Here is a 21730-nt window from a genome sequence, read left to right as displayed (position 1 = left end):
AGAAATACATCAATCTGATGAAGTAGAAACTGAAATACCAGCACAGATTCTCCTTCTTCAGGATTTGGGCATTTGACAGTAGAGAAGTCTGGATCTGGATCTTTTTGTTCAGGTACTGGAATGGGGGGTTGAAAGCCAAAGGCCTTAAAAGCCAATTGCACGTAGTCATGTCCAACTCCATGAAACGAGGTATGAACAAACTTCAAATTTGTTTGCATGTTTAGTTCCCTAGTAAGGAAAAACGAAATTCAGTAAGATTGCAGTTATTTTACAAGACCACTTTCATGTCAAAGCAAGAACACAAGAAAATACAATTACGCTTTATCCTATTCCACTGATTTCTGCATTAATTTTAAAGAGAGTAAAAAGTGCCCATTTGGACTTTCTCTAAAAATTGTTGGTTTAAAGCTCCCCCCCTCCTGGAAAGTTAAGATATTTACCTACTGCTGAGTTGGCTGAAAATCTCCTAAGGCTGAACCATTCGTTTCTACATCAAACTCGAACCCTTCCACCATCCTGAAGATCTTACTCCAGCTCTACTTCACCTAGGTTACTCATCCTCCTCCTTTTACTCATCTTCTGTCCCACCTAACCTTTAAACTTAATCACCTTATTCCATTTCACACACGTACACTTCTTTACTCTGAATTACTGTGTTTTCTTCAGCATTCTTTGAGCATGAAATAAAATGGCTCACATGAGAGTGTATTATTGTAGCCTAGTGTTCAAAGGCAGTGACCGGACTCGTGTCTGAAGCTAGCTGCTTTACATGATTCTGTTCTAATCATGATCACCTAATTTAGTGACATATTGTAGAAGGGACTGGATGAGACACAAATGCAGAGATAAAATTCTTTCCACCATGAAAAGCACGGGACAGTGGCCTCAAGCAGGCAGGGATGTCTGTGGCAGAGTGGAACACCCAATTTCTGCGAACCATAAAGGCAGAAATCAAGCTACTGATCTACAACAATAACAATTGCTACTTCCAAGTCCAAAACCATTAAAATTTTGGAAGACAGTCCATGCCCTACACATCTCCCCACTAAAAAATGTTTATGTATGGCAGCAGCCCATGTTATATCATTAAGTATGAGTCGTACCTGTCAGCGCTCAATTTTCCACATGGTAATCCAGAGCTTACTTAAAAACATAATTTAAGTATATTTTATTCTTATACAATACCTATGATAACAGATCTTTTTCAGATCTTCCATGTAACAGTCGCAAATTTTCTTCAGAGGATCCTGTCTAAGAGGACTGGTATCCACTAGATTGTCATTCCAAGAGCCATTCCATGGTTCTACGCACTCTTCTATACATTTTATAATTTCTTTATCATGAGGAGACGTGATCTGTGCTCCATTTTCCCAATAAACCTGGTACGAGTTTAAAGAAAACAAGACAGTTTGTTTACAAATATTATTAACTTCGTAAGTTCTCTTATCTATAGCATTCCACATATTTTGTGTCTTGAAATCACGGATAAAAACGTAGAATCAGACTCATCCAATTCTCAAGTCATTTTGGATCACACAGTTTATGACCGCATTTATGTAACGATTGTTTCTAAGCAAACGACCTGTTTTCCAAAGAAGTTATTCAGCTATTATGACTGAAATCTTCACGATGTGGAAAAACAAAACTGGGAAGCCTACATTTAATACTGTTGTACTAAGTGGAACAGAAAAACAAATGTTATCTTCTGCATAGCCTGGCATTCCTTTTGAAAAAACAGCTTGTTTTCAAACTAAAAACAGATAAGCACTGTGTCAAGGTACCTGTTCTTCCCATAACTGAGCAACTGTAATCTTTCCAGCTAGAAAGACTATCAAACCATGAACTAAAAGAAAGGCTCTGTCAAAGAATTATATAGCTGACTGTTTTCCTGTAGTTTTTCCAACAGCATGGTTGGATTCACTGTGTAGACTTTCTATTCAGACCAATCTGTCTCTTTTCTTGTTCACTGGCTTTCATGAAGCCCATAGGTACTCAGCATCTCCAAAACTACTGTTTTATCAAGTTTGGTTAAAAACTGCCCAAAACCTTCAGAAGTTGCTTGAATTGACAGGAGAAACATGGGAAGAAAAAAAAATTGTGACGGACTAGAAAAAACACTGCTGAAAAATAAAATACTTTGTATCAGAAGACAGAAATGTAATAGCTTCTTGATATACTAACCACTCAGAAAAGCAATGAGACTTATTTTCTTATTCACTGGCAGAACTAAGCACAAGTAAAGGCTGAAGTACTTTGCAGCTTGTTCCGCAGAGGACAAGTGCAGTACAATCACCTCCGAGAGTTCTCTGCGCACAGTAACACTGCTTTTGCTATCGTTGTCATTACTCACTGAGCTGCTACTGAGCTCCCAGAAGGCTAATCTTAAAGTTTAGATTCTTATAAAGTGAAGAAAGGAAGTAACGTGTTACAATACTGTATAAGCAGACTTTCTATTACGATTGTTATGCTGTTCTAAGCTTTCAAAATGAAGCCATCTGTCTCACTGCCCAGTAAAACAACCTTGCAGGGAGCACAAACTACTACAGCGTTATTAATTAATCAAATATTAAACCGTCCCCAACTTCAGCATAGTTACCTACTGCATTAACTAATTCACCTAAGTTCTAGCTCAGTTTTAAGTTCATTTTTAAACCTGAGAGGGGGACTGATAACAAGCTGTTTAGGCATTCCCTCAGCTGCTGACTTGACTCTACACAATGCCACAACACACCTGTGCTCAAGACACGTAAGCAGTGAGGTCTTTGGCTCTAGTCTCAGAAGAAAATGCACATAATTCGGAAGGGTAGAGAAGGATGAGTTACTTGAAATTGTTTTTCCTTTTAATGCACAAGTACACGTGCTTCAGAAGAAGCCAGAATGCCTCCCAGTGCACCTAAGGCACACAGGTACTACTTTCCAGGTACTACTGGAAAGCAGCTAAGTGTGATGTGCTACAAACTTCAGGGTTAAGCCTTACCTTATATCCATTGTCCTCCTTACGGTTGTGGGATGCTGTGATCATCACACCAGCAACAGCTTTCAGCTGCTGAACAGCATAGGGCTGAAAAAGACAGCCAGAAATGTCGACTTACCCAAGAATTCTGCAGCTGGCACAAAAACATTGTAGTGTTAGGAGAGTTATGCAAAAGGATGCTACAGGAGAAATAGCTTTTCATGTTTCACCAGCTTATTTGAAAAGTATGTAAACAAATGCTCACCATTCTGTTCTCTGCAGCTAGCAACAGAGAGAAAGATTGTTCAGAATATTTCTATGCTGTTGCACAACAATGTGATTCTATTTCCCAACTCCACAAACACAGTTGTTAACTGGCCAACTGAAGAAAGTCTACACTTAGATTACATTAGTATTGCGAAAGAAAAGAAGTTTGAAATAGAATGAAGGAATTCACCAAAGAACTTGCTGAAAAACAAGTATTTGGAGCTAGAAACTAGATCAACAGCATCCATAGCAGACTAGAAGAGCTTGCAAAACAAAAAGATTTAGAACTCTGTAAGAGAAAGCTTCTCTGACTAGAACAGAAAGCTTCATTTTTTGAGATATTAGAAGTGAAGACAGTCCATTTCTTCTGCTCTAAGCAGTGGAAGTCTTATGTTTTTAAGCATACAGTCCCTATGCATGTGTATATAGTCACACACACACAAATATGTTGGATCCCTAACCACGCTCAGATGTTTAAGCACAGAGTGAGAGAACAGCCGAATGCTTCACCTATAGCAGCCTAGGGCGAGATGTGACTGCGACTATCTGCACTCAGAATTCAGCAACATTTTTTTTTTTTACAGTCTCCCTGAAGAGCCAAGTGTACCGAGCATCCTCTGTTTTTCCATTTAAGTGCTGGAATTTGAGAAGATAATTGCTAGTTCACGTTTTCAGTAAACTTAAATACTCCCTTAACTGCAGGGTTCAACAAAATGAAGGACATGACTCACCACAAAAGGTGTAGGGACGTATGTTGAGAAGAAGTATACAGGTACATCTTTAGCCAGGAGGACAGCTGCAGTGAGCTTTGCAAGCCTACCAACATAAAAATAAAATAGTCAGTCAACTCAAGTCCCCATGACAACCAATAGCTATAGGGCATTATTGTGTTTTTCATTTCACTTGTTTCTATTTAAGAAACCCTCTACTGTTTGTCCTTTGCTTACACAAATAGTTGCATCCTACAGTTCGTACAATCGATGTCATACAGTTTTCAGGCTGTAGAATCCAAGAGAGCACTTTTATTTATTGCTTGAAGAGTGCTAGGCACTTTTGTCAACCATGTAAATAAAACAGTGATATCCCCTCCAAAAAAAAAATACAGAGCCTACTGGAGGAGTGACACTTTTCCTTAATTCAAGGATTGAACCAATCCCCCAGAAACAAAGTGCCAAATGTCAGCAACAGCAAATTCTGAAGAAAAGAACTCAGTAACCCACACAGTAAAGCTGGTTTGCCAGCCTTGTTCAGCACTTCCAGATTATTTCCACAAACTAGACCTATTCCTAAAACATAATTCTGCAAACCAGCATGCTCTTACTCAAGGAAGTTAGAAAGTAAATGAACCTGTGTTTTTACGCTTTGCCTTTATACTAAACTTTTCCTTTCAAAAAGCAGGGAAACTCATTCTCTTTCACGAAGCAGAGTTTGATATGAAGCTGTTCTTTTCGAGGCAGGTACACACAGCTCAACAATTAACAATGGGAAGTCCTGCTCTGAGTCAAAACCAACGAGAGATTAAATAACACATTGTCTTTGCTCACTTATTTATTTATTTACAAACAAGCACTAACACTTGCTTCCTTATCTTCCCATGGTGGGTATACTGTAAGCCTGTTTCAGGTACTCAGAATTCCACTGATAATAACCTGATACCATTTAAAAGTTTGAGAGCTAAACATGTAGTTCAAGCCACTGAACTTTTGCTCCTGTAACACAATAACGTCCATCAACTTAATTACAAGATACCATCAGAACTCCTGCCACCCCCCTCGATGCTGGAACTGATGCAAAGAAAGGTGCACTACTGCTCACGTAGCGCCAGATGAGCACGTTGATTGGATTGAAAACACCCTTTTGGGGAGGTTTAATTTGATTTTAGAATGATTGTAGCTACGAGACAGTTCAAGGGGACAAAGGAAACATAACTGAGAATTGATTTGCTCCTTTGACACATGAAACATTAAGACTGTGCCGCCATCAAGTCCAAATTCCAAGCTCTACGTGGCTGAAAAAGAACGTTTTCCTTACACTTCCACATTTTTAAATTGTGTACAATAGAGGCAAATTAGGTAACAGGTCAATTGAAAACCCTAATGCCAATGTCACGTCTCCGTGTCAGACAGAAAGGTGTGGAGATGCAGGTTTCATGGGAATGGAAAACTCTTAGAAGATGGCTGCTTCTCTGAAGAGTCACTAGTTTCTGTGCCCTGTTATACCAAGAACTTTTACATTCCTAGAATGTTAAATGTGGACAGAAATAACCGTAATAGTTAAAACAATTAACCACAGTAACCACATGAACTACAATAACAAACTATAACTAAATAGTAATTAACTACAGCGTTGTTTTCTTTCGTAAACCATGCCATTACATGCTTTGTTGCCCTAATGACAAGGGACTATGATTCCTTATTGAATTTAGAAGGCAGTTTTTAGGCATCATCCCTCCCCTTTCCCTGCAAACAGCTCAATTGGACATCACTAGAAGTTTATATTTAATCATCCCGTGTAAGGTAGACCCAGTGTGGAAATAGTGAGATCACAGAGCAGCAAAAGGGCAGCAAAATAGAGGGCTACAGCAGGCTGAAGATAGAACTCTTCTTCCCCAAACCAGTTTAAATCAGATGTGTAATGCAAGAGAGAGACAGTTTTAACAACAGCGCATTAACATTTAGTGACTTCAAGCCAGATGTTAGTACTCTGAATTTACCTTCACATTTAAATTTCTCTTCAGGCTTATCAACTTCTTTATGTCTGCCTAATGTTCTTGTGCATTTAGACCGTAAATTCTTTGGCGAGGCGACTAGCCTGAGATCCCACATGTGCACAGCAACTGGTATTACAAAAGGCTTTAGTCCATGCCTCTCTTCCTTACTATTTACATGGGCTAGGGGAGGGGGAAGCGTGCACAGTTCACGACATTAAAATGTTCTGACAGAACGGAACGCATTCAAAGCCACAGTTTAATTTCTAGTCTTGCGAATGTAATCAATACTCATACTTCTTACTGCTGCAGTTGCTGGTCACCTGACCTCGTGTGTCATATCCAACAACAAAGCCTCTCTGCTTAAAGTCTGAAAAACTCCTCTCGAGATACTTGTAGATCCCCTGGAAAGAGAAAAGAGATGGGAAGAATTAGCTGTAGAGTAGCGTACACAAACATTAAAGATGATCTTTCACATACGATGTACGTTGTCAGTAGTCAAAATATGGCTCAGCAAAAACTGCAGTCACAAAAGCAACGCATTTCTTCCCCCTCAAAAAAAAAAAAAGCGTTCACACAAAGAAAGCAACCAAACAGTTGTGGGAATACAAGCAGTGCAGTAAGTGACCAAACCTCAGAAATAGCCAGTAAAATCCTCAAGCAGCAAACGCTTGCTTTCACTCTGTAGCATGCTTTTTTTTTTTTTTTGGTTCCAAACTACCTTTTTAAAGGCCCAATAGAAAAAAAAAAATCCAGTTTTTGAAAATCCATCCACTCAGACAATACAGGGACAGCGTTAGTCTGTGTTTGCCTTTATCCTTTTGTTCACAATACAAGTCACGCATCTTTCAGCGCTGATTCTAAAGTCTATGTCCTAAATTTGCATTAAATGGATGTTTCATCCTTACCCACATTTTCAAAAGGAAGTTTTTGGCTTGTGACCTGCTCCACTCGACTAAAATCGCCCATTTATATGCGGATAGTGCAGCACAAATACAGGCTGTCTTGTCTCCTGTACATCACAGCAGAACATTTCCAATGGCAAGATAACAGAGAAGACCCAGGTGTGGGGAGAAGAACGGGGAATAGATGAAGGAAGCAAGTTTCTTTGTTTTAACCTGAGTGTGTTGAACATTTTTCAAGTTCTTAAAAATCGGTGGTGAGAAGAAATATGCCCTGGAACATACACAGGAGGAAAACGAACAGCCTCTCAGCCAGCAGCTCTTTCTTTTCCAAAACAAGAAGGTATGGGTGCTCTCTGAATTAGTTCCAGCTTCACCTTCCATGGGACCTTCACATTCGTTCCCTTCCCACTTTGAGTCTCCACCACAGAAACAAGGGAGGATATCCAAACCTTCTCTGAGCAGCAGTTTTAGACAAGAAGATGGAAGCACTGCTGTTAGCACAAGTTTCATAGAATCATTAAGGTTGGAAAAGCCCCCCAGGATCACCTGGTCCAACCACCCCCCTACCACCACTGTCACCCACCAAACCATGTCCCCAAGCACCACGTCCAACCTTGCCTTGAACACCCCCAGGGACGGGGACCCCACCACCTCCCTGGGCAACCCGTCCCAACGCCTGACCGCTCTTGCTGAGAAGAAATGTCTCCTCATTTCCAGCCTGAACCTCCCCTGGCACAACTTGAGGCCATTCCCTCTCGTCCTATCACCGGTTATCTGCGAGAATTTCCGTGTGCTACAGCTCATTACAATCAGAGGGCAGCCTTCACTGAAGCAAACACATGGCCGTGAGCATATCTTAGCCAAGCTTATCTTGACAGAGCTACCTCTTATTAGGACAAGCTCCCTCTCCGTGGGGGAGAAAGGGGGGACGTCGAACTAGACTCAAATGGATTTTTCCCCACTACAAAGCGCAGTTCTTTGCTACGCCCTTACCTGGATCTGACTCATTCTCACCAAGGAGCAAGCTCTTGATGGGAAAGCCGGTCTGACTCCTACCTGTGAAACTCGGCTTAGCTGAATTCTTTAAATAAAAGCATTAATGAACAGCCCTTTGCAGCAAGGAACACAGGGTTCTCTGAAGAGAACCGTTTCAGCCACAGCTGCAGTGTTTCCATAGAGGGATTCACGGAGAGAGAGAAACACTTGGATCAATTCTTGGCATGCCGCTGGAGCCAGAAGCCGGCTGACGGCACGGTCGCCAGCTGAAGTCACCTTCCCAGCAGGCCGATGCGTTGATACACAAACACGTGTATCAAACACGCTGCCCTGATAACTTCAGGAACTTTCACTCCCAGTTGTAAGCAGATATGAGACGGAGGAATGGGAAAAACTTGTTCACGACGTGAACAGACTGAGTAACATTTAAGGAGATGAATGGCAGGTTTCTTATCGAGATATCCTCATTCAGGCTAGCGGAATCTATCCTGAGGTCAGAGCACGCCGCAGGGTTTATTCTGAACTAGTTCCTCAAGCACCAGGAAGTTGCACAACGAAGCCAAGATTTACAAACGAAGCAGCAGCACATTAGACAAAGCGGTGCTGGTTAGGAACAGGAAACAAACAGGGCATGTAAACTCTTTCATCAAGATAAGCTCCGACAGAACAACTGCTACTTTTATGCACATAGGAAAGCGTGATGCTACAAAGCCCAAAGCACTGTTTACAAATGTAAAACCATCTGGTAGTGTTTCTGTTTCATACTTAACCCCCACAGCAGCTTTCCCTCTCCCTCCTGCACCCCCCGAACCTTCTCTTCTGGCAGTTCTAGGACCCCACACATCAAATTTCTCCTTCCAAGTGACCAACACCACAGATCTCTTGGCTTTTTGAGTACACGGCAGCCTCTAATGCCAGCACCCGTGCTTGTCTCCCCGTTGTACATCCCTCACTCCTCAAACGGAGAAGCTGATTTATTTTTATTGCAGAGCAAGGGCCTCTATCGATCTTTCAGAGGTTAGATCTTCTGCACTTTCTCCCCTGTGCCTCAAGCCAGCTACTTCTGCCTGAGCATTTCGGGTAGCTACTGGTGCCGCTGCAATCTAAATAACACCCCTCTCAGGGGCGAGGCAGAATTTTTCCTAGAACCTCTTAAACCAGCTTCATGTTTTGACAGAGATCAAAGATTTTTTGTGTCTTATGTCTTTACATTTTTTCCCTGAAGAAGTTTTACTTAAAATTAAGACACTAAATGACATGCAGTAATTAGAACAAAATACTTTAAACTTAGCCAAAGATCCTTCAGGGGAAATTTGTATCGGCTGAGCTCTCCTACCAGACTTGTTACTGTCCAAATACCTTGCTAGAATTACAGCAAATAAATAAATGGGGGGGGGGGGGGGGGGAAGACGGCAAGAAGTAGTGAATGCAGAGTCTGAACTCCAGGAATTTCACTTTTACCCTGCCCTGGACCTCCCCACTCTGCATTCAGCCCACACATTAGTGGCCACACAAACCTTCTGCTGCTCCTTCAGCATCTGGACAAGGCAGACTCCTGCGTCCTCCCCTTGGGACATTTGTGGCCTCTGGTTGCCAGCCCCACAACAAGTCCAACATCACACCAAGAACTCCAACAGGGACGCGAGGGCTTTATGGGCTCTCAGAGCAGGGATTCCCCTTTGAGCCCACACAGCTGCACCCTAGCACTGTCAGTTACAAGTGAGAGCCCACCTCCCCGTACCTACCAGCACACCGTGGCTCCTCACCAGTTGTTATACTGGGCAGCCAGCTGTCCTGCTGGAAACTCTCCCTCTCTACTCAAGTTCACACATTTTCTTCCACATCTGATTCTCCCTTCTTCAGAGGCAATTAGCAAGTCCAAAACCTCTTGGGATAAGTCCTTTCTTTAGCAAGTTTCCCAATTTAAAGAATTTCTATCTCCTTTTTACCAGACTCAGGTTTTGATGGTGTCCTCATCTACCTTCTCCTGGGCTATCTGAATAGTTGCTGCTGCCACCAAATTAAAGACATCCGAGTCAACACCTTGCCATTACACACCTGGTGATAATTAATAACTCATTAGCAAGCATCAACATAGGAATGTATAACCTTCCCTGTGGACCTGACAAATTCTCTTTGGACGCACTAAATACTACAATTTCTATAGCTACATGGTTCAGGTGATTCCCTTTTATGAGGATGGGTTTAGTCTGCTTCCGCTGCCATGCTTTAAATAATCCTCTTGCTTGTCCAATTCCCTATGATCAATTTCATAAAAAGTGAGGGAAAAGTGATGGTACCAAGAACAGGAAGGAAAAAATTTTGGGTTGATGATTCACGACATAGTAACGGCTTTATGAAGTCCACTATTTAAGCCTTTCAGCTCTTATATTTAGCTTTTCTTACACAGCAGGAGGAAACTCAGAACAATGATGCAAAGGTGACACTATTTTTGTCCCTGTTGAGGTCAGTGACAGTGAGTAATAAAAGCAATCGATTCGAAAGGACGGTAGCAATATTTGAGCAGGAAAATGTAGGCTTTATGCACAAGTTAAGTACCAATGACCTTCAGAAGAGTCAAAAGAAACTCCTGGATATCTATGCCCTTTTGTAGCTGGCTGTTGATGACACCAATACAATCAAGTAAGTGAAGTCATGAATGAATTACACTGAGGTCTCCTTTGGACAGCCTGTAGTAGCACGTAAGGACGGATTTAGAGAGAGGGGGCTGCCCGTTTCTGGTGAGGTTCAGCAAACCTCTGTTAACGCCGGTAGCTTCTGGAGCAAGACCACTGGAAGTACTCAGATGAACAGATTAAACATGATGCAATTTACTTCAGAAATAAGTTTTCACCTGATTCTCAGGATGTTTTTTTCTAACTCGATACGTGGCTTTGATGAATAACCGAAAATGGAAGCTGAGCTGAGGGAGCAAATGACTACTGGCCAGTTTCTTCAGAAAGGCGTAAGGCCCCTGAAACTGAACTCGCAAACAGACTCCCTGCTGACCAACACAAAACTTTCCACTTTCTGCCAACAATGTGCATCAGCTAGCCGATCGGAGCTCAGTCACGCTTTCACGAGGCTCAAAACACAAAGGCAGCATGCAATTCTCAGGCGCTTGGAGCATGACCGACTCCAAATTCAACACAGTGCACTGGCCAAGAAGTAAGGTGACTTTTATTAACTTCCTCTGCACTATTTAGGTGGTTACCCTGCTTCAAAAAAAAAAGGGGATTGTTTAAACAGCTTAACTAGTCTTATCATTTTCATCACTGACAACACATTACTAGGTTTTTAACTACTATTTTCTTCATCTCTTCAGCTCACTCCCACCATACAGCTCTGTTCACCCCATTACAGCACTTACAGCTCACCACTTGGGCATACAGGACGCCAGAACTGAAGGAAGCACCATCCTAAGCTGTGTCCCGTTTCGAGCTTAGAGACCTAAAGCAAGCTTTCTGAGCCTAAGATGAAAACTGAAAAATGAAACTGAAAAGGAAAAACCATCAGATATAAGGTCAGGCTTCGAGCCCCAGAGATAAGCTCCAACATGCTACTTCCGTGCTTTTAAAAGCCTGTATGATGAGCCATTAGAATGGATTTCCCCACAAAAGTTCAGGCTCCAGCTGCACAAGTGGGACATCAGCAGTATGTTCAAGCGAGCCCCAGCTTTCCAAGCTTTAAGCACTTTCACTTTGCCCTGAGCCAACAGACAAAGTGATTTCAGTCATGTCTGCTGCTGAGGGACGTGTGTCTGAGAATTAGCTTGCAAAGAGAGGGCTACTTGAAAATGTTTGAGTACACAGTATTACAATGGGAGAATTTAGGAACCCTCTGTAAATCAGGTAATAAAATACCTGTTATCCTACGGCTGAAGCACCATTTACGAAAAGCAGTCAAAGTAGACAAGTTTCAACAGGCTTCTCGTAACAAAACTTGTTACTGATGTTCTGAGAACAACAAATGGCGACAAACGCATCAGTTCATTTCATGTTCAGTACTCACGAGTAAAGGCAGGGACAGCTAAGACATTTAAGCATATTTAATACACGCAGTCCAAACCTACTCGTTTTATATTTTCATAAGGAAAGGAAATATGGACCATCCATTTTCTGACTCATGTTATTTGTTTTCAAGAAGATTCAGTACTTCTCTTTCCTTGCCTCCTACCACCTTCAGTGGGTGCCAGAAAGCAAGGTTTTGCAGGTTAAGAATCCAAGTGCTTTTTGTTTAATATTAACACCATAAAGAATGTGCAAAAGTATGACTGTCAAAGCCAGGAATTTAGCACGACTACAGCTCTTGATAAATCAGTGTTCAGACTTGTCTTATACAAGCTTGAAATCAGCACGACGGCAGATCGATTTGAAACGTATTCTCAATTATTTATGTAGCTTAGTTGTGAAGATTAAATATTTCATCTACCTGTTTGGAGGAAAAACCTGACAGGGGAACACATCAGCTGAGAATGGTCCTGGTACTGGACGACGAGCTCATTTAAGAATAAAGTCACTATGAGACAGCAATAAGGAAAAGGAGCACAGCACTTTTGATCAATAACTAAAACAACATCAGCTGTTCCTTCCAGGAGACAGACAACAGGGAAACAAGTTCATTGAGAAAGAATATTTCATCTGCTCTTGGACAAAACAGTGCTGCAAAGAACGGCAAAGATGGTTAAACCTTAAATCAACCTATTGATTAATGTATTTCGACAATCAATGCATACAACTCAAACACTGCTTGAAAGAGAAGCAGGGATGGAAATGAGGAGTCTGATCATTATCCATCCCTCTTCTGGCATGCAAGACCAAAATCAACACAAAAAATGGTACAAGACACTGAAGGAACAAGTCTAGAAGTTGTACACCTGTACTGCTAGTCAAAACAACCTAAAACCGGTTCAAGGACAAGATGCTCTAGAAGCGAGGAGTCTCTGCCACCAGTCTTCACCACCACAGCACTCCTATCATCCACAACTCCATGGCAGCCTCTAGGCAGCTCCTCAACTCCACGCATCAGCTTTTGTGCCCTTCTAAACACACTCCCAGCTCCATTACTGAGCTTAATCTCTAGCAGAGGAAGAGGAAATTAGGACTAAAGCCTCCATGGCCAAAACTTTACCCCATATACATGCCCATCCTATAAGACCTTTTCCAACAGCACTGCATTCCTTGAACCCAACACACACCTATCAAAATGGCAGTCGAGTTCCAAGATCTCCCTGTCCCTGATACCTGATATCAAGAAGTCCATCCCAACACACTCTGCTCCAAACTTTGGAAGATCAACATCTGTTTGCAATGTTTTCTTAGCAAATAATTCTATAGTGATAAATCTAATCCAAATAAGTATTAGATCATAGATAAACCATGAAACATCAACTTCCTTGAAGTAGTACGTAACGTAAGATTTGCAATTTGAGGTTCAGTTCGTTCTGCGATTCAAATTAATTTCCTACTTCTCCCTTTTAAAGTTTTCCAAGAGCCACAGAAACGGAGGTGCACTTCACCACAATACTCCTCTACAGCTACTCAAACCCACTGTAAGTAACACTACCAACCACTGCTAAGAAAAGGCTATCCCAGAAGCAATATACAACACACGTTCTTCAGTCAGCCTACATTTGCTTTTTCGTCTTACTTCTTACTCATTTCTCTAGCAAAGCCTGTTGGTTTTGCATACTTAATCACAAATTTGGCTAAAAATAGAAGAAAAGGGTTGTTTGGTCGGGGGTGGTTATGCTTTTGGGGTCGTTTTTTTCCCCCCCCCCTCTTTTTTTTTGTGTGCTGGGGTATTTTTTGCAGAACACTAAAGGTTCTCATGACAGCTAATGATTTCCACCTTCAGAGCAGCGTAACAGACTTTAGCTACTGGCCAAATTCCAGCCGAAGGGATTACACTCTGCCTACTAGGATGTCCAGTTAAACCTGTTCCAGCTATTTTATTTCCTTCCAGCCCTAAAACATTCCACGCTATCACTATGGCTGCTGTGTTTCGGCTCCAGCTTGTGTTTCAGGGCAACATTACACGACCCAAAAGCTTCCTGTGAACTTGTTCAGTTCTCTGCTATGCACCTACCCGACTTACCTGCGTTGACTGGATCACCGTAAGGTCGTTAATGTAGCAGAAGCCCGCTCCCATGGCAGAGCGGAGCCCGGCAGTCCCAAAGGTCAGCCGGCAGCAGAGACGATCCCGTAACTCTTTATGCTTCCCATTCTGTAACAGGTTCTCGATCTGTTCTTTAGTTTTTTGGTTCTGCAAAAGAAGATTCAAGGTCTTCGTTTAGTACTTGAAGTCAGGATCAAAACTATACGCGTATTGTTTTTAACGAGTTCTTAGACAAGTCCTTCCTACCCTATAAAAACCCTGTCTGCATGAACTTACATTGTAACTCTCATTTCCATCATGTGTTTTCTATTTCTATTTTTTTCTATTTCATCCTTGTTTATAAAACGTGCAGCCATCGGTGTGCTGATGTTCAGTTATCAATACACCTTCCAGCCGCATCAAGCCTCTAAGTGGGGCGCACAGACTTTAGAGCAGGTTTTTCCAAGGCAGGCAGCACAAGTTAACTAGCAATCCGTGCTGCTGGAAGACAGACAAAAATCCTGATTTCGAAGCCCTATTTCCTTCCTCCCCACCTGCAGGAAAGGTCTGCAAACAAGCACAGCAGAATAAAGCTGACATTGTAAAATAAAGCTCGTCTTCTTCTCAATTACATTAACATTTAGCGAGGCAGGCACAAGAGAGTCAAAGCCTCCATTTGTCACAAACTCTTTAAAAAGTTGTGCGTTTTCCCTGCCAGAAAAGCCCAGCCATTTTCGATGGGGCTGCGGAAAGCTGAGTGCTGCTCCATCAGAAGGTAAATGCCCCAATGCATCGCTGTAACAGCGACTTCTGCTACTCCCCAAACTTGGTTTTTCAACTATATTTAGGAGGGTCTCAATTTTGTCAGTTAAACAGAATTAAAACAACTCCACAAACTTCTACAATTACTTAAAAGCTCAGAAAAAAACACATTTAGCACACAGTACATGATACAGCCACTAAGCAGAGAAGTCATGGGGTTTAAGAGCTAGCGTCTTTCTGAAGAAAAACCAATTCTACCCCCCAAAGCAGTACTCCTATCAGTGAAGGGGAACCTTTTTTTCATCTTAGAGAACATAAAAACAGCAATTTCTTTATGATTTGACCAAAACCAGTAACACGTACAACCTGCTAACCTGCTCAAAGGAAGAGTTTAAAAACAAAATACGTGCATCAGTTCGTTTCACGTAGAAAAACCTATAAGCAGCCTCAGGGTTCGGAGAGAAGAGAGCAATTCTCTCCTCTCATCGCTCTCCGAGCATCACTGCACTTCACCTCTGCTCGCTAACAGCTCCGTGCTGTCGGTACGGGGTATCGCGACAGGGGCTGTTTGTCAGCTGCTCTGCGGGTACCTTCAAGGGCCGTGACACAGGAGGAGCCTGGAAAGAGGCACAGGGATGGCACAACGACAGCAGGAAGCTCAAGGAAGATTCGAGGGAGAACTATTTCCTACGGAGGGAGCTCCTGACCTGCAAAGAGGGCCTCTTGTACCAACAAAGGGGATACAAACACCACCCGAGTCAGGACTGAACACTAGGAAAGTTGTCATCCCGTGCCTTCAGCATCTAAAACCCAAGACTGAAAGGAACGGGCACCTGAGAAGGAAAAAGGTTGGCTAAATAAAACAGTAGGAAGCAATTCTTCTGATCTGACACCTACTCATCGTTCAACATTTATTGCATTCACAAGGAACGGCAGCTTTTGTTGGTTCACGTATAGGAAGTACATTTACTGCTGCTCGTAGTCCAGCTGAAGGAGCGATCAGATATTTCTCCGAAAGGCTGACTTCAAATATTTACCTTCAGGTCCACACAGTAGGGAAGGCTACAATCCTACAAACGCTTTGAAGTCAGCCACATGCAGCTCCCGGTACGTCACGGGGCAGGGCGGGATACAAAATGCCCATTGTTGAGATCTCCCTCGGTTCCTACAGAACCGTTCTTACCTCGCGTTATCACAGCTACGAACTTCCAAGGGCACAAAGCGCGCGCGCACACACACTCCGTTTGTTCTTCGTAGTTAACCTGCACCCTCAGCTAACACCGAGGCTAGGGGGACAAGGAGGGAAGCTTTAATATTAATTACCTGTGGTCATGAGAATTAGACAGCCACAGTAACACGAATCCCAGTGCCCTGGGCATGCCTAGGAGAGGAGGAAGTCCCCTGGGACGAAGAGAACAAGGACAGAAGAGTACTCACTGGTGCCTGTCCTTTTACAAGACGAACCTGTTGGAGCATCCTTTTAGTAGTTGCTTGCTGTTGGAAGCAACTCACCCATCGGCTGCTGTCTTGAAGCAGTGGATAAATAAGTAGGAGAATTTGGGGGGATTCTGAGGGCTCTACGAATTCATTTGGGCATCAAGAAACTCAGTCCCGTCTCCTGGCACCCAGTTTGGCCAGGACACAGCCCCCGTAAGCACTCTGCAACCCGGGGGGGGCTTGCTGAGAACACAGCCCGGGCAGAGCGATCAACGCGGAGCATAAAACAACCCCTGTGGCAGCCGTGGTTGCGGGACAGCTCTGGTTGCATGAGAGCTTCTCTAAAACCTCCTGCTTCGAGCAGAGCCCTACACAAGGGTTAAAGAAGGCAAACGGAATCTGGAAGGCGAGGGTGAAACACCCCTGACATTTAAAGTAGAGGTCAGCCAGCGGCAGCTCCCACCCTGCCTCTGCGGCGCTGGGGAACCTGCTCCGCACGGAGAGAAGATCTTCGGGAGGGTTTGGAAGCGCTGGGAAAAGCCTGCTGGTATCACCCACACCGCCTCTTCTGGGGAAGAAAAGCTTCTGTGAGGCTGGTACACAAACGCAAAACTATCTCCACTGCTGGACAACAGGTCTCGAATCCTAGCAAAATGAGATACGTGAGCTTAAGTTAGCTTTTAACGTATTGGTGCCTTAAAATAAAAGGCAAGCCACTACTGGTCGGGCTCTCGGAGGGCTCCGCAACCAGAACGAGCCATTACTCACAGCACTGCTAAAACAGGCCCCAAAACAAAAACAATGGGGCACAACTACTGTGAGATCCCAGAAGTGAAAGCCTCTTTTAGCTGCTCGGAGGCAGCCAGCCAGAAAACAAATGACTAACACGGAAAGAGTTTGAGGCAAGAGTGCTTGAAAGCCTCATTTCACGCCACCACAATTCAATACACGGTTCTGCCTTAAAATAAGGTTATTCAGCATCCTTAATAGCTTTTTAGGATACACCGTATTGCTCACCTCCAAGAAGAGGAGGCGACACCACACGTTTCACGGCCCTGAGCTCCGCGAGGCTGAGGCAAGGCTTCCCTGAAGCCGTACCACCAACGTTCACGTTACAAATAGATTAATTTTTTTTTTTTGACGGAAGCTGCCTCGTTGATTCCCCGGGGAACAAAAATGAGTCAGCCAAAAACAGCACCCGAACATCGGGTAGCTAAAATTTCCTGCAGTCAGAAAAGAAAAGAAGGGGGAGGAAAAGCTACGAGGTAAAGAAAAAAGATCCTAAAGCTTTCAAGAGAGGACCTGAAACTCCCCGGGCAGCAGGAAGGCAAAAATTTACAAGAGCTGATGTAAATTCAGACTCGGTGACGACGTGCTTCGTGCTGCGCGTGCAGTGGCACTAGCAGTGTGACCTCCGGCCAGCCGTTATCACGGCTGCGTGGCAGGATCCTGACAGCTTTCCATCGGTTCCTGCTTCCCGAAGGTGCCCTGGTTGAAGTTTAATTCTACTGCAAATTCTCAACAACAAAAAAAAAAGTTGTTTTTTTTTTTTTTGCTGGTTTGCTTGACAGCTATGCAATAAAGCAAGGCGCCGGGAAGTTTCACAGCAGCTCCTACAAAGGTTCATTTTCCAAAGCAGAACTGTCGCGAGGTGGAAACACAGAACGGAAATATTAATATTTCTAATATTTCTCGCCTGCCACGTGAAGCAGGGGGCACCAGGAGAGCACATCAGGCTAAAACCAAGCTATTCAGCATCCCGGGGCGTTTCTAAGCGTCACAGAAACGCCATCAGTCCCAGGATGCCGTGACGCGACGCTAAGTGTGAGGCTTACCAGCAGCTCTCAGCAGCTCACCGAGGTGCGTGAAAATAACTGCAATAAACCCCTGCTTAGAAAAGGCTTTCCTCGAGCTTCGGAAGCCAAGCAGGGAGGCAGCACAGCGCTGGCAGCAAATTCAATCATTTTAGAAACACAAACTCAACACCTGAAGCGCCCCCTCTTAGCCGCTGCCTGGATCGGTGTCTGCGAGCTCCGTTAGTCCCAGCGCAGAGAAGTTCCTTCACAATTAGCAGGCGCTGCCTTTGGACTTCTCTAAATATCCTTTAAAAAAAAAAAAAAAACAAACCAAACCCCGTAACACCACCACCAGACTGCCTGAAGCCCCCTCCTGCCATTGAAGCAGAAATAAGCTATGCTGTTTCACAAAAACCAACCCTTAATTCACCTCCAAAGCCTCCACAGCTTTTTGGACGTGCCAGGGGCAGAGGGCAGGTGCTCAGGACCCAGCAGCACCAGATAAGGTGGCACAAGGAGGCGGCAGATAAGGGCAGAGCAGCCTGGAGGGCCCCGGAGGGAAGAGGCTGAAAATGCACTGAAAGAAGGCCAGGGAAGGGAAGAGGAGCCTCCGGCTGGTGACAGGGCTACAGCTGGGTTTCTGAGTGTGCCTCTTACCTTTCTTCGTGTTTTTTTTTCCTCCCCTTCTCCCCCCTTGGTCCTTCCTGCCCTGTATTTCCCAGCCTTGCCCCACAGGGGCAAGCACAGGGGCACCAGGTGCCCTGCCACGGAGGGGCGGAGAGGCCAGGCAGGAGAAACAGCACCAGCTCGCAGGGCAAGCGCTCCAGCCCCCAGACCATCTTGGTGCCAGTTTGAAGGGCTCCCTGCTGCCCGAGCGCAGCTTCCCATTGCTAAGTGCCACCTCCCCGCTGCTCCGCTCCCCCCGCAGCTCTGCCCTCAGCCACAGCAGCCAAAACCGCGGTGTGAGCGCCCTCAGACGCGCTAATCCGCCCCTCTAAGATGGGAACTTGTGAAGTCTTAGTCTGTAAGCGGCTTGGAGCCTTGCAATTTGACACGTGGGAAGCGAGGAGCGACCGGAGCCAGGCACTGTTTTCTTATCCCACCTCAAGCAGACCGCCAAGGACGCTCAGGGAATTATCTCGTTCTCACAGGCTTTGCGTTACCAGCAGGCAAAACTAAAAGAGAAACTAAAACTAAGGAGAACGGGGCTGTCAGGAGCTCTGTCAGTATTTCAGATTGTCACAGAAGTGGAAACGAGAAGGATTTAGGACAGAGGCAGACAGGCCATACTATGGTAAGGGCCTGAACACAGTTCTGCACCCGCGTGAGCATCAGAAAAAAAAAAATAAGTTCTGCGTTATGTTTTCCTACAAAATCATTATACTAACATACAGAGGTGCCATCTCCAGAAAGTCAGGGCTACTTCCTCATAAAACGTTTTTTCTTTTTTGCAAGTTATCTGCTTTTGACTTTAGTTCCAAGTCAGGAACTTCTCATAACCTCCACTGCGAGTCCCACGGAGCCAAGACTGAAAGTGGCTGCAGTGGATTTTAAGAGGGAAGGGGATGAGCCTGCTGGGGACGCGAGGTACAGCTTCAACAGCCTCCTACGAACATTTTCTGCCTGAATCGTACGTACGACAGAACTTTTGGGGTCAAGTCCCACAGCAGTCGACGCTCTGCCACGTCACGTTTAAGAAAGGCTGGGAGTTTTACTTAAAATAAAAAAAAAGCATATTTTCTGCTGAAGTCATCGTTATCCTCCTTTATCTTCAGCTTCCCTGTACAGCACAACTGCCTACTGAAAGAGAACCGCACCCCCGTTCTGTAGCTCAGTGGGACACAATCTGAAACAACTGCAGAATTAAGGTGCAGGGGCACTAGCTGAGTATTTCTTACTGATTTGTTTCACTCCCAATCACGTAAATAATGCGTTTGCTGCCAGGGTTAGATTTCAAGGCGAAGGTCCTGTCAAAATAGCTGCAGTTTACAGCTCTCCCTCCGAGCAATCTCGGCGTTGCAGGCACTCTTTGCCTGGAAAAAGGGGCAAAAAAAAAAAAAAGAGAGAGAAGTCAGATTTGCTTCGCAGTCAGAAAGCTGACAGCCACAAACGAAGTGCACCAAGCATTGCCAGCCAGTCTCTGCTTTTGGATCAGCAATTAGTTTAAGCTTTTTTTTTTTTTTCCCAAATGAAATCAGGGTCAGCCCCTTAGATCCAAACCCACTGGAGCACGTCTTTGGAGGAACCCCTTCCCAACACAGGTGCTGCGCTGCCTGTGGCGTAGCCGATCACCGCACAGACGTAACTTAAGGCACTTGCAGCAAGTTCTCATTTACAGTTTCCCTTAAAAATTTCAGGCTCTCGTTTCCTCTCCTTCCGCAGGAAACGTTTGCTTACTAGCCAGCGATGGCACCAACATTTTGACGTGAAAATCGGCTGGGTGACTGTAGACATGATGCTCAGGGTAGTCTGTGCCAGCACAGCGGGGTACACTTACACCCCTGGTTTGCCTTTTTCTGCTTCGTTCCTAAATCCTGGTCCCACAATAAACTGCAACCCCTCTGGACAAGCAGGCTTCTTTTGGTAGGCTTTTAGGTAGGCTTGGTACCAAAACCCAACCCTCCAACGCTGTCCCCAAGCTTTTTTCCCCAAGATAAATGATTCCATGACCTCAGACAAGCGCTACCCAGCATAAATAGTGCCGATTCACCCCAGAGGAGGGTACCAGGGCACAGGCAGCTTGAAAACAGCCACGCCAGGCTGCTGGAAGCACAGGCAGGCCGTGCTGCTGATGTGCCGCATCCCAGCCATCAGCCCCTCTCTTCACGGCACCCTAACACCCGGAAACTCGTAATTTGTGCCACAGTCCCTGACAGCTCCTGGCGAAATCTCTGGTTCACACCAGGGACGGACAGACTGCAGAATCAGAGCTTCACCTGGGATGGAAGAGACCCGTAAGATCATCAAATCCAACCACCCGCCTGACACAAGCCCACTGCTGAACCACAGCCCAGAGCACCACGTCCACAAAACCTTCCCACCCTCGAGCACATCAACGCTCCCGCCCAGCTTGGCGTCATCTGTGAGCCTGCTGAGGGCACGCTCGATCCCATCGACAAAAATCCCAAACAAAACAGGCCCCAGAAGCGGGCCCTGGGGAACACCACAGGGCGACCGGCCGCTGAGCGGATCGAAGGCCATCCGCGGCCACCCAGCCAGGCTTTTCCCCGCTGAACAGCACAAGACACGAGCGCTGCAGCTCACACCGAGCCATCGCCAGCGTGTCAGCAGCTGGGGGACGCAGGGTCACCTTCTGGGCATGCCTTTAATTCCCAAGGTCTGAAACAGCCCCTTCAGTCAGCTCCACGAGCATCTTTCTTCCGGAGTCTGCCCTTCAAACCCACAAACCTCAGCAGCAAGCAGCAGGGCAAATCTAAGAAGGGGCAAGGGAACAGGACCTGCTGTTGTCGTTCTCTTTTAGCCTCTTTAGAGGCAGGCAGCCCCGGGGCTGGGCGCTGCAGGGCTCCCCAGGAGCCAGCTGCACAGCCCAGCGGGGAAGCCACCTCTTTTGCGCTGGCCCAACATAAAATAAAGCAAAAATACTTTTAGAAGTGCTCCTTTACACGTCTTTCCGGCAAGTCTTTCTAAATATATTAGAATAGTTCAGTCGCAAGGGACCCACGAAGACCTAACCAGGAGTCAAAGCACGTTATGAAGGGCATTACCCACAGAATAAGTTTCCGTGCACTATATAACCCACTGCTGCTGAAGGGGGAGTTCTCGCCTTCATCCCAAAGCGCCCCAATTAACG

At 44.9% G+C, this 21730-nt stretch overlaps 1 protein-coding gene across 2 annotated transcripts in view; it reads right to left on the bottom strand.

The window, feature by feature from the left end:
• The window catches only part of PGM2L1 (phosphoglucomutase 2 like 1), a 36978-nt gene that overhangs the window by 12195 nt on the left and 3053 nt on the right, over positions 1 to 21730 (bottom strand). For both annotated transcript variants that reach the window (XM_035571341.2, XM_050714905.1), the window contains exons 2-7: positions 13925 to 14092; positions 6225 to 6331; positions 3952 to 4036; positions 2978 to 3061; positions 1186 to 1379; positions 39 to 228 (exon numbers count right to left, since the gene is read on the bottom strand). In XM_035571341.2, the coding sequence (XP_035427234.1) occupies positions 39 to 228; positions 1186 to 1379; positions 2978 to 3061; positions 3952 to 4036; positions 6225 to 6331; positions 13925 to 14092 (828 nt within the window). The remainder of the gene's footprint in view (positions 1 to 38; positions 229 to 1185; positions 1380 to 2977; positions 3062 to 3951; positions 4037 to 6224; positions 6332 to 13924; positions 14093 to 21730) is intronic.

The sequence above is a fragment of the Cygnus atratus genome, chromosome 1 (assembly GCF_013377495.2).
Source record: "Cygnus atratus isolate AKBS03 ecotype Queensland, Australia chromosome 1, CAtr_DNAZoo_HiC_assembly, whole genome shotgun sequence".
Taxonomy (NCBI): Eukaryota; Metazoa; Chordata; class Aves; order Anseriformes; family Anatidae; genus Cygnus; species Cygnus atratus.
Note: the sequence above shows the minus strand (reverse complement) of the source record. Positions and strands in the feature narration are given on the sequence as shown.